This window comes from Cinclus cinclus, chromosome 4, assembly GCF_963662255.1.
Source record: "Cinclus cinclus chromosome 4, bCinCin1.1, whole genome shotgun sequence".
NCBI lineage: Eukaryota > Metazoa > Chordata > Aves > Passeriformes > Cinclidae > Cinclus > Cinclus cinclus.
The window spans coordinates 38,466,955-38,482,125 of record NC_085049.1 but is presented as its reverse complement, the minus strand read 5'-3'; the positions used below and the strand labels follow the sequence as shown (position 1 = coordinate 38,482,125).

The following is a 15,171-nucleotide window of genomic DNA, read 5'->3' as shown; positions in this document are numbered from 1 at the left end:
AAAATCTTTTGCCCTTTCTTAACATGTTATCACAGGGTCACTACCACCATTGCAGCTTTGGCCAGTGACAAGTTCATCTTGGAGCCTGCTAGAATTGACACCTTCCAAGACACAGACAAACATCAGAATGTTTTTTTGTAGAAGCCACCCCTGTAGTCCACTCCCCACTTCCCCACCAAAGCCTTGTCACATTAACACAATGCAATGACAATTTTGCACTCGAGGCATGTCTATTCCTTGGTCAACTACTCAGTGGCCACAAATAACTCATGAGCCATGTATTATTAGAATTCTTTTGCACAGTACAGTGGCAGTTCATACCCAGATGCTCCTCTGTTCCCTCCTAAATGTTTCTAGAGTTGCTGCTTTCTGTCCTGTTCTGTAGGTATGGTCTGCCTCTCTTGTTTGTAGATTACTACACATCTGTGTATACCACCATCCAGTGGTATACTTGTGTTTTCAAGATTTAACTACTATTCTTTAATTTATCACAGGATTTCATTATCTATGCTTAAGTTCATTTTAAAACCAAATATTTCAAACAGCAATGGGGTCTGCCCTAGGTGCCAGATGCAGCTAAGCAGGGAGGTTTCACTGCCTCTTGATGTATGAGTTACTTCATGTAAAAGCCTGCATGCTGTTATGAGAGCAACACAGTACAGATAGTTGTAGAATATGTAGCAGTGTTAGCTTAAGCAGCTTCCCTGGGTGTGTTTGCTCTTCTGTAAGCCCCAGAGCTCTAGTGTGCTTGCCAGTGTGCTGGACCAAGTTGGATCTCATCAGATGACTTAAGAAGCAGTGGCCCATCTGAAGCCACAGTCTGAGCTGGCTTTAAGCAGGGTACCTTGCTTTCTTACAGCAACAAAAGCTAAGGCAAAACAAGACCTACAACTTCAGTAAGGAAGCTTGGACATGATAAGCTTCATCCTGCCAGGGCACATCCTACCTCTCTTTGACTTGCAAATAAGGTATTGGAGGTAGGAAGCAACTGATCCCTTTTAGCTGCACATGGTTCCTTCCTAAACAGTCACACTTTATCCCCATAATCTCATTGTAAAATTCTCTCCTGTGCCTGCTCAGTCATTCATCTTAACACTGGAATATGTGCAATGGTGTGTTGATTCATACCTTTGCTAAGGAAAGATTCAAGGATTTCACATTTCTGGTCTAATCACAGACCCACGTGTTCTGCCACATTGCTCTCCCCAAGGATGAGTAGACCTGTCTGATCTGACATGTTCAGAGGTACATGATTCATCAGCTTCTCAAAACAACCATGAAACAATACTAAAGAACTGAAAAACACTGGACAGGAAAAGATAAATTTATGTATTCCCAGGCACAAATTCTGCACCTTCTCAAACATTTTGCCGATTTAGTATTCTCTTTACTGTACTGTAGTCATGACATTAAGAAGAAATTATCTCAAATTTATTTAAAAGATAGACTAATTTGATAAGATCTCTTAGTAGTCAAACATGAGTTAATTCTGTTTGACTAAATGCCTGCTTTTTAGATGAGGGATGAATCCACATATGGTATTCACACAGTAGCAAACTCTATTTTTCACATAATATAGATATCTTATTTAAATAATTTTGAGATATATTTAGATTTTAATAGGATGTACATTAGCTGTTTGACATCTACTTCCATTGCAGTACTTTCCATGGCAAGGATCAAGAGAGAAATCTGTTGTTATTATTGATGGGTTTTTGTTGATCTCTATTAGGTTGCAGACCCAGCACTCAGGCTTTTTCAAGGTGGTCCCTTGAAACATGATTGTTTTCAGTTTAGGAAAACACTGAGAGTAGTTTGCATTCTACCTCTGTTACTAAATTCACAAAATCAAAGACTTTCAAAACATTTTCTCATTACCTCTTAATACATGTTTTTGTAGGTAGGATGAAAACTTGTAAATCAAGTTACACATCAATTGTGGTGAATCTTCCTGTTTTTTAAAAAAAGGAGTTCTTTGCTGTATGTGAATTTTGTCATGTTATAGCCAAAATATGGTGGTGTCAATAATTTATGTGAGTTAACTGTATGCATTTATATGCACGCTATACTTTTCAATGCCATTAATTATTTCTAATTAATTATTTCTGTGTTTGTCTTGGACTGCTGCTTGGAGAGAAAGTCATAATAGGTTATAAAACTGTTTGATAAAAACTGGATATTTACCAGAAATAATGGTTCCAAAATTTTTCTGTCTCAGATTTTCACTCTTGATCTATTAAATATGGAAGTTTTTATTTTGAGAAAATAGTTTTGCACATACTCTCACTGCATGTTTGATAAAAAGCTATTATATGAATAGCATATATATATAATTAGATTATATTTACTTGATATATTGATTATGGATGGTATTCTGAAAATGCAGAACTATCACCTAAGAGACTCAAACAAATTTTTTTAAAAAACAAGTATTTCAAAGCACTGTGACTAGTTAACATATATTGGTAGAGCAGTATTCTGCTAATAGTGGTGTCTGAGATAATTGCTTAAATCTTACTTTTTCAGTCAAGCTTTAGGGAAAGCACTGTTTTCTATTTTCATCAGCATGATATGACATGGACAGAAGCTGTCTAGTGCTAGCAAGTATTTTAGGCTTTGCAAACACAAGTATTCTGCCTCTTAACACTAGATGGCAGACAAAAATGAGAAAACATTTCCTTATTTTCAGGGATAGAATATAGAATTATTAATTTCCAACTTGAATGAACGTTCACTGAAAACTCTCAAAGTAATAAGAATTAAGACAATTGAACACATGCTTATGACAGCACGGATACTTTCTGCAACCTTTCCTTTGGATGTGTTTTTTGGCGCAAACACTAAAATTAATCAAGTGGAACTTTTCTACATAATTTTCATATTGCTTTTTTATCTGTTACTTCCCTTCAATATTTCCCTCTTGTCAAAATGCTAAAAATTCTAGAAACCTCAGAAGGGGTTAAGCAACTCAAATAAAAGAGAAACTTTCAAAAAAACCTGTCCTTGCCAGGTAGTCACATCATTGTGAAATTGTCTTCTGTAAATCCAAAGAGCAGATGATTTAAGACTTATATTGCAGCTGCTTAGTATCTTTGTCTTGCATCAGTTACCCAAAATAATTGGGCTGCTTTACTCCTTATTGTCCTTGAATCTTAGACAATAATGTGGAAGTAACATGTTTGCTAAAGGGGCAACTCTCTTAATAGAATATTATGGTGTGCCAAACATTAGATAATCAGTTCACCTAGAAACTAGTGAATATTTTGGGCTGTTATCCCCTTCCCCTCCCAGATACATACTCCAAAAAGAAGGGTCAGAATCACCAAGATTCTGTCTCTCAGTCTGAAATGTCAGTTCTTCTAGCTAATCATGATGTGCATACACAGTACTTGAACCGTAACAAATCGCACCAAATCCCACCTCATCTTTCTTTCTCAATGCTTGTACTGTGGCTGCAGATATAGAAAGCCAGGCTGGCTATTTCCAGTGCTGGCAGTTTTATGGACTGAAATCAGAAATGACCCAAGTTATTCCCATGGTACTTTTTCTGGTGGAGTTATTCCAAATGAGAGAGGTAAATGGACTGAAATGGAAGGGTAAGTGCAAAAGTATGACTTGCCTGCTTCACAGTTAGAAAGTCAGACACAGAGATGTCCGTAGCTTCTGAGTTTGGTTTCTCAGATTATTTTCATTACACAATAGCTTTTGATATAAAATTTAAATATAAGAGCAAGTATCAGACTGTGGCACTCCCCTTCTCATAGAAGTGCTTTACCCACAAGAATACATGTTTTTGGCTTTTTTTCCCAAGGTTTCTCCTTGGTTTCATGAATTCTTATGTTTGTAGTCACCTAGTTTCAACAAGAGGAGAAAGCATTTTCCATTCTGCCTTGCCAATAAGTTGGTTAACAGGAAATTATCTTAAGAAATCAGAAATATGTATTTAAACCTTCTCAGGCTGAAAATAGCACTGACTCCATTTTCTTTCATCACCTGGGTAAATATTCCATTGAAAACAATCCTTTCCTAGATATTGTCAGTAGCCTCATTCCTGCTCCTCTTCCCTCCTGTTCCTGCTGTTCCTCCTCTCCTCACCCAGGAACCTCCATTTCCTCACCACATTTGAAAGCATTAGACAATTTTCAGCCTGTTTCTTGAAGGAATGCTTGTAAGGCATCATTAAATGAGTTATAGACTCTGCATTTTGAATGCATAAAGTACCTGGCTGTCATGCAGAGTTAAGGCTCTAGATTACCATCAGGATCTGGAATTTAGCCATGTCCTGCTCTGTTAAATCCAAGAAGTTTCATGCTTCCCACACAACATAAAGGTGCTTGGATTCCTTAATCAGGGGTCCTACTCAAGGAACTGGTACCTGAAGTCCTTTACATGTCTATCCTTGATTTCCTGTGCCTCCACTGCTCATAGCCGATGGTCTCTGCCCTTTTGCGCATTCTAGAAATCTATCTGCCAAAACAAGAGTGTACCAATCAAATAAATATATACTAGATATGAATAATGTAGTTGATTACACAGAATTTAAAATTCAGACTCGTGTTAGAGGTCATATAAATTCCTATTCAGCTCCCTGCAGTGATTATCATAAGAGTCATTCTGTTACCTTTCAGCCCTCAAGAAGTGATAGATGTGTTGTTACTGCAGCATCTGGATGAGAGTGTGATTGTACAAGTGTCATCCAAGGTTTTTGGTGTAAATGGAAGGAGATCAAAATGCAATCTCTTAAGATCTGCTGGAGTTAATTCACTGTCCACAGTATTTGCAACTGCTTACTCAGTATTGCTGGAGAAACTGTCATTTTTATTTACATTGTCTTTTAATTAAGTTATTTACAAATGGCTGATCTTTGCTCTAGACCTCTATGTATTGTGCTAGGTGCCATCTTAGCATTTTTGTCTTTATTAAAATGTTCTGTTTATAACTTCTCATCTGTGGAAAAAGTGCTTTGTAATTCTTCATCCAAACCAGTTCATCATAGTTCCTTCTCCTAAAGTTACACATTATTTCTCCATTTTTCTTCACTCTGACTAGCCTAGGTGAAGCTCCTTATCTGTCAGTTGTTTTCCATGACCCTGGTGGCAGGTGAGTGAGCTATCAAGCCACTTAGAGTCCTAACAGATAACTCAGACTGTCTGGGATACTGCAAATGAAAAAGACAGTTTTTGGCAGTAACCTATGTCACTGATTTATGATTTATTTCTGTCTTAAAATAGCCTGATGGAAATTGTACAAGGAAGAGTAGCAGCTCTGTATGGGTAAACACTTTATTAAAGTTGCATAAAATTTTACAGCAGCAATAGGAAAGAAGCATTACTTACAGAATGGCTTACAAATTGTAGAAGATAATTCTACCATCTTAATAAGTACATGAATTAACCAAACTGGTTCCAGGCTTTGAACCCAGTAGTACCCTCACTCACTGCTGTCAGTATCAGCTGTAAAATGAGAAACTTACTTAAAGAATGAGGTCAGCGATAGCAAATTATAAAGTTTTTACTGATACAGGTTAAAAAGTTTTTGTTTCAGATGTAATCTCCCAAGGGATTAAAAAGAGGCACATAGTACTGTATGTAGTTAGTTGTAGTGTTTTGTGGTGAGTATCTGGGATGTGCGTAGTTACAAGTCACAGGGGGCCCATACACATTTTTTTCTTCCTCTGGCTTTAATGCCTGTGGCTAATTCCTACTGGAGGATGTGCTCAATTTAGGAAGGTCTTGTTCCAAAATATTGCCTAACAGCAAATGTAGTTGTTTGATGTGTTTCAGTCCTATATTCTAAGGCTATATAGACCTGCATTTGTTTTGATGTAGCCTTTAATCTCGCTAAAGTAATACCCTCTTCCTTTAAATACACAGTTAATTTACTCATTTGGGAAATGAACATAGTTCCTTATAAAGTGAAAGACGTCCAGGTCATGTGTGTGCAGGAGAGCAGCATTTACACACACATAACACATGTACACCAAACACAGATGTGCACAGTTCCCCTTTGGTGTAGAAACAAGGCTAGTGGGACAAAATGTTGTCCTGTGTTCATTATAATGTTAATTTAAAAAGTTAAGGGTGGTTTCTAGTTCATCTAGACTGACATTTACTAATATTCTTTTGGCTTCACTAAGAGCTCTCCTTCCTGCCCAGAAGTGGTTTTGTCCAAATCAGAGCTTAACTCTTTGTGAGGAATAAAGTCATTGATGCTATTTGTCATTTTGTGTCTCCTTGTGCAGTGACAATGGCACTAGTAGCTGCATGATCCATTATATGCTCTCTGTAATAGCATCTGTAATGTATTTGCCTCTGTCTTCTGTTGGCACATTGCCTTTAGATGTAACTTTTTAACCATATAATGTTTAAGTGCACTGTTAAACCTGGTCCAAAGAACCTTGTGTATTAATATAACTAATGTACTAATGGTGGTTTTTTTGTTGTTGTTTTTTTTTTTTTTTTTAGAATCTGGAACTGTAGGAGATTGTACAGCATCATTAAGGTGCACATCATTTTAGTCCAGTTAAAAAAGACTTAAAGCAAAGTAGTTTATCCGTCAGGTTCTGGAAATAAGAAAGATTGCATTAGTGAAAAATATGGACTTAACTTGCTGTAAATGCTGTAAATGCATCTGTGCTACTGGCTAAGAATTAAACAATATTCATGTAACTATGACTAATCTCCTGTAGAAAAGAATCTATTTGCTATCCATTGCACTACTTCCAGAAGCAATTCTCATAACATTTCATGCTACTGATATATATTTACATTACTTGATACATCTCCTCAAACATAGTCTCTATCAGTAGGGCAATTTCAATGCAATGCTATGTTGACTTCTTTTACCTACCCTCGAATATATTACTAAGCAAGTATTTTATGTAAAAAAAAAAATTAAGAAGTAAGTGTTTCTACTATCTTCTTGGTAACTGAATCTTTTACTGCACATTCTAGTCCTTTCCTCCCTATAAGGCCTATGGAAACTCTTTTTACATTTGAATGTTTGAAAGTAAATAGAATCACATCAGCACTAAGGAAATAATTTTTGATTTCTCTAAAATCTCTGAAGATGTAGTAAATAATGCAAAAATTTGTTTTTCTTAATTAGTTGGTTTTCATGCCTTGACAAGTGCAGTAACAATAATCTGCTAGCTCTTCACATCTACAGAATCTCACTGAGAAAAGAGGCAGACCTGGGTTTCTTACCTAAAAAGCTCATAGCAATATTTTCCACTTGATCTTTTCTTACAAAAGAACATTTTAGAATTTGCTTATCCATTCCAAAATAAAAGAGTGCAAACCTATTCCTTCACAAGTTGCATTTAATAAGTGATGTCTGTCAAAAATTAAACATTTCTGGGTTTTAGAAACTGGTTGAAGGCATTTAACCCTAAAATGCATCTATTTCTGCTTCAGCATATATTTCTCACCTGGCTTGGCAAAAAAAAAAAAAAAATCTGCAATGCACTGCAATTCATGCAGTTTTTGGAAGACAAAGATTGTGGTGGGACTTGACAGACGCACAGGTCACATGGAATTCATAGGTCGGGGAAGTGTTTATTCCTCACCTACTCAGCACTCCCTACTCACCACACATGGAATATTTCCTCTGGTCCTGGAGCCCCTGTTCAGGAAAGGTGTTGATGAGCATGAGTGAGCTCAGCATAGCACTGTGAAGATGATTGGAGCGCTGGAAGATGTAGTCTAGTAAGGGAGGCTGAGTGAGCTGGGCTTGTGCTCTGCACCAGGGGGTGCAATGATAAAGAGGGTGGTAAAAAAGCTGTTTTCTTAAGGTAGGGTAAACCCCAGATATATGGATAGTGAGGAAATCTTAGGTTCCTTCCAATGCTGGGAACTCCATTTTTGCACAGCGGCAGACAGACATTACATGGATCTTCCCCTGCGCAGATGCCATCAGTGGAGGGATTCCATCTTCTTCCCACAGTGTGGAGCCTTTTCTTTTGTGAGGCAAACAATCGCATATTTTCTCCCAACAGGCTGGGATGTCATCTCATTCAAAATATTCACCACTGTCAGCAAAGACTTTAAGTACAAGGCTCAGTAGAACAGACATGTCCTGTTCAGGATCACTCACTCCTTGAATACAACATTTTCCACAAAGCACTCAATGTAGCTTGTTCAGGCTGGAGGAGCAACAGCTTGAGAGGCACTAACAGTGCCCCCACAGTGCTTAGGAGGATGCTGGCAAGAGGTCCAAGCCAGGTTTTTCTCTAAGTCATGCCAGAAGAATGAGAGGTGGCCTGAATAAGGGAAGGGTCTGGTGACACATAAGGAAAGCTTTTTCACAATGAAAATAAGCATTTGTAACCAGTTACCCAGGGAGGTTTGGGCTTCTAAGTTCTTGGTTCTTTTCAAGACCTGACTAGACAAACGCTGGGTAAAGAGCTCTGAATTCAGCCTTGAGGAGCTGTGTGATTTTGAAATTCAGAGAAGATAGCTGAATTGGAGTCTTAATCTATGATCTGAATCTCTCTCTTCAGCTAACTAACAAACATTAGATGACAGTTCACACTGAGAAGCTCAGCAGAAGTTAATTAAAATAATTTAGGGAAAGAATTTAACTTGGACAGATACAGTTTGGAATGAGGCAAAGCTGGGCAATGGGAGGACAATATTGGCATAAAAGAACAGCTAAGGCTACTTAAACATTTTCATCTGTTACCCTAATTTTCTTTTCTCAGCAAGTTACATTCCCAGAGTGGATTAAATTTCAATTTAATGTTATCCTGACTATCTGCTTGCATGGATGAAAAAGATTGAAAGGGCACAATTATAAAGTTATTAAACCATTAACATATATTGAACTGATTATATGCAAGATGGAATAGAGTCTTACATCACAAGGACAATTTGTACAAGGAGGGCCACCACCCTTTTTATAAACATAGCTAAGGCTCCTTGTTTCACAGTGTGCTTGCCCTTTAGCCTGCGTCCACATGCTGGATCCAACACCCGGGCTGTTGCCCAGTCACAGTGTGCTGTGTGCATGAATACACCAAGGAAAAGTTGTGTGTCATCAGGGATCTTATTGGACCATTATAGATATAGCTGATAAAACACATTTGCCTGAAATATATGTCTATCCAGACCTTATGCATTGTGAAAAATCATATAAACAGGTATGATATTCTGGTTAGTCTTCCAACAGTATCCCAGAATTTACTTCTGTTGCATGTACTGGGGTTTTTGCATATAATTTCTTGATATTGAAATATAATAATGAAATATGAATGTATGTTTATCTTCCATGCCTGACCCTGAACTTAATATTCTCTTCAACATGTTCCTGTTTCAACCCATTTAATCCTAACTCTGGCGAGATGTATGTGTTTACATCATATACTTGCTCAAAGAATAAAGATCCCTCTTGGCTTTTTGTTAAATTGTGGAGTGAGGATGGTCAAGGTAAATTCTTTTGAAGCACACACCTGAAACTTCAGTCTCCATCAGAAGACAGAACCTGACATCAGCCCAGCTGCTCTCCAGCACAGCATTTTGAGGGATTTATTGTTTGTGGCCAATTCAATTACTTTACTGCAAGTTTCTGGGTGAGGGTTAAGGCAAACTCATTTGCTCCCTTATGGTCTTACTATGCCTGTTTCCCAATAATTGAGATAGATTGAGGGGGAAAACTAAAAGGAAACAACCTCGTGAATCCAAGTTTCCTACAAATAGCCATTAATTTAGAGGGGGAAAAAATCAGGTGTATTAGATTAAGTTCTTGTGATTCATGTTCCTTGCAACACAGAGAAAAGCCTTTATTGACTCAGACAGCTGCAGCAGTGTTCAGCCAAGTCTAGATTATGGATACTTACAGCTGCTGTCAGTGGAAAAGTTTCCTGAGATTGTTCAGCTTCTCTGTTGTCTGTTCTCATGGTCTTACCCTTTCCTGAGCTATTAACATCCATTGCATGGTGGCAAATAAAGGGGAAAGAGGGAGAGAAAAGATTTTTGTAGTCTACCTCAGCATCCTGTTTATGAATTTTGCCCTACATCTGTTTGTTGGTATATGAAAACCTTTAGTGGCAAAGAAGTGGTAGTCTATCTGTGAGCTTCCTGAGCTGGTCTTATAATATAGTTGTGATCACAGTGATTAATCAGCTTAGGTGCAGCATTATGTACAATATATTCAGCATGGATATTGCTTTTCACCTTTCTGGTTTCCTCTCCAGAAAGACTTCAAATTACCAGTCTCCTGACTGTAACCAGAAGGATGTGAGTGCCCTAGCTTCAAGTAAGATTGCATACAAATATCTGTTACTTTTTATATTAAACAAATCAATTTTATTAATTCTCTCTTTTGTGTTTAAGAGGGAAGGCTGAGAGATAAAAAAAAAATTAAAATCAGTTTGAATTTTCTGTTCTTATCTGCCAGTAACTATGCAAAAGTCATACTGTAAAGCTGAAGCACAATGAATTTCCTGCGTTCATGATAAAATTTACTCCACAAAAATGAAAAAGTTTAAATACTGAAAAATGACCTCTCAGACTTTAGCACTATAATAGAGCAGAGATGTTTGGATATTGTTTCATCATAGAGACCTTTTCCTCAGTTGGATTTGCCACTGAATTTTCACTGTTTTTTTAAATTTTTATTAAATTCTCAGCAGACTCAGTCCCAATAAAAATAATTTTTTTAATATGTGTTATTTTTCATTTTGCTGAGAAACAACCTCTAAGTCTTGACCCTGTCTTGAAGTAAAAATATTATTTTTAGGGCAGTAAAAATATTTTTCTTTTTATTTTAGAACCAGGTGTCTCCAAAAAAGAGAAGGGAAAAAGGGGCTATGGAAAAAATGCATTTCTTTGTCTGTGCTTCATTTAGGATGTGGTCATGCCCCAGGAGGCTGGAGGTTGCCATTATGATGTGCCTGAGCTCAGGGACCCAATTTTATCTCTGTATAAACCTTCCTCCCACTTCTCCTGAAATGCTCCTCTGATTTGCGTAGAAAAATTTTTGCAAGAACTCTCCTGAGTAAGGTCGTTTATGTATGAGTCCGACCACAGCTATTTACAAATTCGGGTTTTTTCAGAAGTGAGTAATTGAATCACGTTGAGCCTCTGAAGTTTGCCTTTTATTTATATATTTCCCCCAATTGTGTGGCTCCGTCTGCCATTGGCTGCTGTCCCTGCAGCCTACCCGAGGGCTGTGCAGTTACATAAGGCTCTGTCTGCTGGGAGCCTATATAAAGCCTTTTTGAATGCCAGCAAGAGACAGAATTTTATCACGATCCAAGTCCCACTGCTTTAGTTCGCGTGAGCAGGAAGATTTGCTTGAAGATACCCTGAAACTCGAACCTGGTGCTGGTTTGTTTGCCAGCCAGTGCTTCACAGCTGTCAACCTGAGTTGCAAGTGGCAGCTACTGAGAGTAGCTTCTGTGCATTATGAAGAATTTCTCATTTCCTATGCAGGATAACACACATCAGACCGAGAGTCCTCCTCCTCACAGATTCCTGAGTTTGACAAATCAGTCAGATCCTATTGGAAGACCAGAAAGAGATGAGCAATTAGCTCAAGTAGAGATTGCTGTACTGGGGGTCATATTTCTGACAGCGTCTGTGGGCAATTTCATTCTCATACTGGTGCTGTGGCGAAGAAGAAAGAAGCTGTCTAGGATGTATGTGTTCATGCTTCACCTCAGCATTGCTGACTTAGTGGTAGCCTTTTTTCAAGTGCTGCCTCAACTCATATGGGATATTACAGACGTTTTCATAGGGCCAGATCTCTTGTGCAGAATTATCAAGTATCTACAATTACTGGGCATGTTTGCCTCTACTTATATGATAGTGGTTATGACAGTGGACAGATATCAAGCAGTTTGCTACCCTATGGTCACTTTCCAAAAGAAGAGAGCTCTCTGGAACATCCCCATTTGCACCAGCTGGTCTATAGCACTGATTCTTAGCCTACCGCAGGTATTTATCTTTTCTAAGACTGAAATATCTCCAGGTGTCTTTGAATGTTGGGGTGAATTTATTCAGCCTTGGGGCCCAAGGGCATATGTGACTTGGATTTTTGTAGTTATATTCTTCATTCCCTCAGCAATCCTTATCACATGCCAGGTCAAGATTTGCAAAATAATCAGAAGAAATATAAACGTGAAAAAACAGAATGAATGTGAAGCAACAAATCAGAATCAAGTCCTGCCATCCCGAGCAAGCAGTGTGAACTGTATTTCAAAGGCTATGATCAAGACAGTAAAAATGACAGTGGTGACAGTTGTTGCATATGTCCTCTGTTGGTCACCTTTCTTCATTGCACAGCTGTGGTCCGTGTGGTTCCCCAGCATCCTGACCGAAGGTAAGATGCTCTCCCTCCTCAGTCATAGCTGCAGAGCAGGCTAGCACACTGCTGTCGAGTGCTTTATGTTTGCATTTTGCTTTTGTGTGAAGGCTACATGTGGTCTTTTGAGGAGGATTAAAAAGAAGTACCTGGATTGATTATCTCCTGTATTTAATTAAATACAGGGAACGTCTTGTGTTATGTGATCAAAATGACATGTATGTGTGTGTCTTGAGTGATTAGCAATTCAAAAATTCATGAACAGCATGGTGAAAAGTGTCATGCTTCAGCAGAGCCTCAGACTTTTAGACATTTTAAGTATTACAGCAGCAGTATTTTGGGTTCTTGAAGTGAAAAGGACCAATTGACTATTCAAAATAATAAAAATATTTATTTACTGGGTAGAACAATGATGTTATAAGACATCTGATTTTTTTTTAATATTGAAATTATATTGATGAAATCTCTGTGGAACACTATGAAACAACCAAAAGTTGTCAAACAGCTGTTTATAAAGCAAAAAAAGCAAGCCTGAATTATCAAACAACATGTTGTAAACAGAAATAGTCTTGTCAAATTTATGCTATTGCCTCTTTGAGAAATGCAAACTCTACATGTGACTTTGAATTCACCTATTCTAAATAGAGGTTAAAAAAGGAGGAAAAAATATAATTGTCCTGCCTGATAAAAGCAGCATAGTTTCTGAATTTGGTTTTAAGAATTCTTCCTGTCAGTGTTAATTTGAGTCCTATTCTACATATACTTATGTCAAAATATGTATCTGTATTTATTTATATGTTTAACAGCTTAGTAATTGCTTTTAAAATTAATATATATATATCAAAAAAGTGCTATATGAAATTACTTAACTCTGAATGCATACAATAAAGTGTGTTTTATACCTTCAGCAATTGCAAATTGCATTGAAATGGGAATTTCCTGCTATTAAATTACCTTTAATGTATTAATAGATACAGCAGAAAGCAGCAGACTGTGAAAAGGTGACTTATTTGTAAGAGTGTTTTGTTTGATCTCTTATTCCTTGAACTGTTTTGTTCTAGGTTCGGCATTCACCATTATAATGCTCCTTGGCAATCTAAATAGTTGTACCAATCCATGGATTTACATGTATTTCTGTGGCCAGATTCCACATTGCACAAAGAAGCATCTGGAGAATACCTCAGCTCAAGAGGAATCCGTGTTCACAGGGAGCATTCATCTCGTAGATAGAGACCCTGAGGAAAACAGTACTTCTGCATAAATGCTGAGAGCTTTTTGTTGTTTTGTTACATTCCCTCTGTTCACAAGACATATTGATATTTTACCACTATCCCTGATTTTGTGAATAAGGAAGCTGAAAAAATGTTTGCGGTAGTTTCTGTTTTGTTTTGGTTTGTTTGTTTGTTTGTTTTGTAAAAATATATTTCTCTGCAGTTCTGTAGCATATACAGGAAGTTTCTGTGTTGTGCAAGCCTCACTCAGTGCTTCAATCACCACTGTCATATCAGAATGAATTCCTGTAAAGACTGACAGAGATACCTTAAAGTATCTTAGATATTTTGTGTCCTAAAGTACTTCCCCATCTGTGATTCTGGATTTCTAAGTAGTAAAATTTTACTACTACCTGGTCCAACAAATTGAAATAGGAACCTGATATTATTAAACTTGAACCTGTTTTCAGAGTGAACCGTGAATTGTTCATCATTCTGGTGTGACTGGGGGACTGTGACAAATCTTGAGAAGGCAGCACAAAGTCAAAAGAAGCTTTTGCCGGCTCTTACTAGCACCTGGTTTAAATTAACTCTTTCTGTATATTTATAAAATGCCAAGCAGCTAAGTATAATTAAAAAAAGAGAAAAAAAAAAGAATTTGGGGTGCTTGTGACATTGAACCCTTACTTCAGTTTCAAATTCCATTGTAGATCACAAGTATCTGCAGCATAGCAGCACTTCAGGTTTTTTAGCTTCACACCATGGGATTTGATTTTCCATGCATTTCCTGATGTGCAAGCAGTTAACTGGACACCTACACACCCCCCATACACACACATATACATACTCTAAACAAAACTGGGTGCTAAGAGTGTACACTTTAATTTGGCTTTCAGACCCATTTGTTCTAGCATGGGATTTATTGGCACAGAACCAATTATTATTCTATTCCTTAGTATCCATTTAGGTTCAAATTAAAATATTTCGCTTTGCTGTAAAAATAAATCTGCCTATCTTTATCTCAAATGCCATTTGGTTGCTGTTTTGTGGGTGTTATATGCAGGTAGCTATTTATTTCCTTTCAATGTTTTCAGTCTGATCAGAGGAACATGGAAGAAATATCAGCAAGGCTCTTTCAGGTGAGGATGGATCTACATTCCTGGGGACTCTTTGTGGTGCTTACATCTGGTGACATGTGATCTGTCTACATTATAATGTGTTTCATCACATTTCAATTTTCTGAGTGCTAGCAGTCTCAAATATCAGTAGAAAAGCTATAAAATGGTGGGGTTCTAATAGTCTTTAAATTATAGCCAAAGAAATACTGATTTAAACTAAATACTGATCACATCATGAGAAATTCTGCTGTAAAGTGAATAGTTAAGCTTCAGGTTAATTTATGCTGGTATGACTGCACATTCTATGATTTCTATTCTCTGTATAGTTAGATCAGATAAGGGCAAGAACCAAAAATTGCAGTTCCTTATAACAGGAAAAGCTTGTGCCCCAGCCCAGCTGACAAGAAGGGCAGGTGTCTGGCTGTTAGGAAGAGGGAAAAGGTGGGTGAAGGTAGTACCGGAGGCAGACAGGAATGGGAAGGGTTTGTATGAAGTCTCTTACTTACAGCTGATAGATTTTCTTGCTGTTTCCCTTCCCT

At 37.5% G+C, this 15,171-nt stretch overlaps 1 protein-coding gene across 1 annotated transcript; it reads left to right on the top strand.

The window, feature by feature from the left end:
- Window positions 1-11,405: 11,405 nt before the first annotated feature.
- On the top strand, window positions 11,406-13,564 carry LOC134043072 (arg8-vasotocin receptor-like). The gene is made up of 2 exons (XM_062491104.1): window positions 11,406-12,321; window positions 13,365-13,564. Exons 1-2 carry the CDS (start codon window positions 11,406-11,408, stop codon window positions 13,562-13,564), a joined length of 1,116 nt encoding a protein of 371 aa, XP_062347088.1.
- Window positions 13,565-15,171: the final 1,607 nt, after the last annotated feature.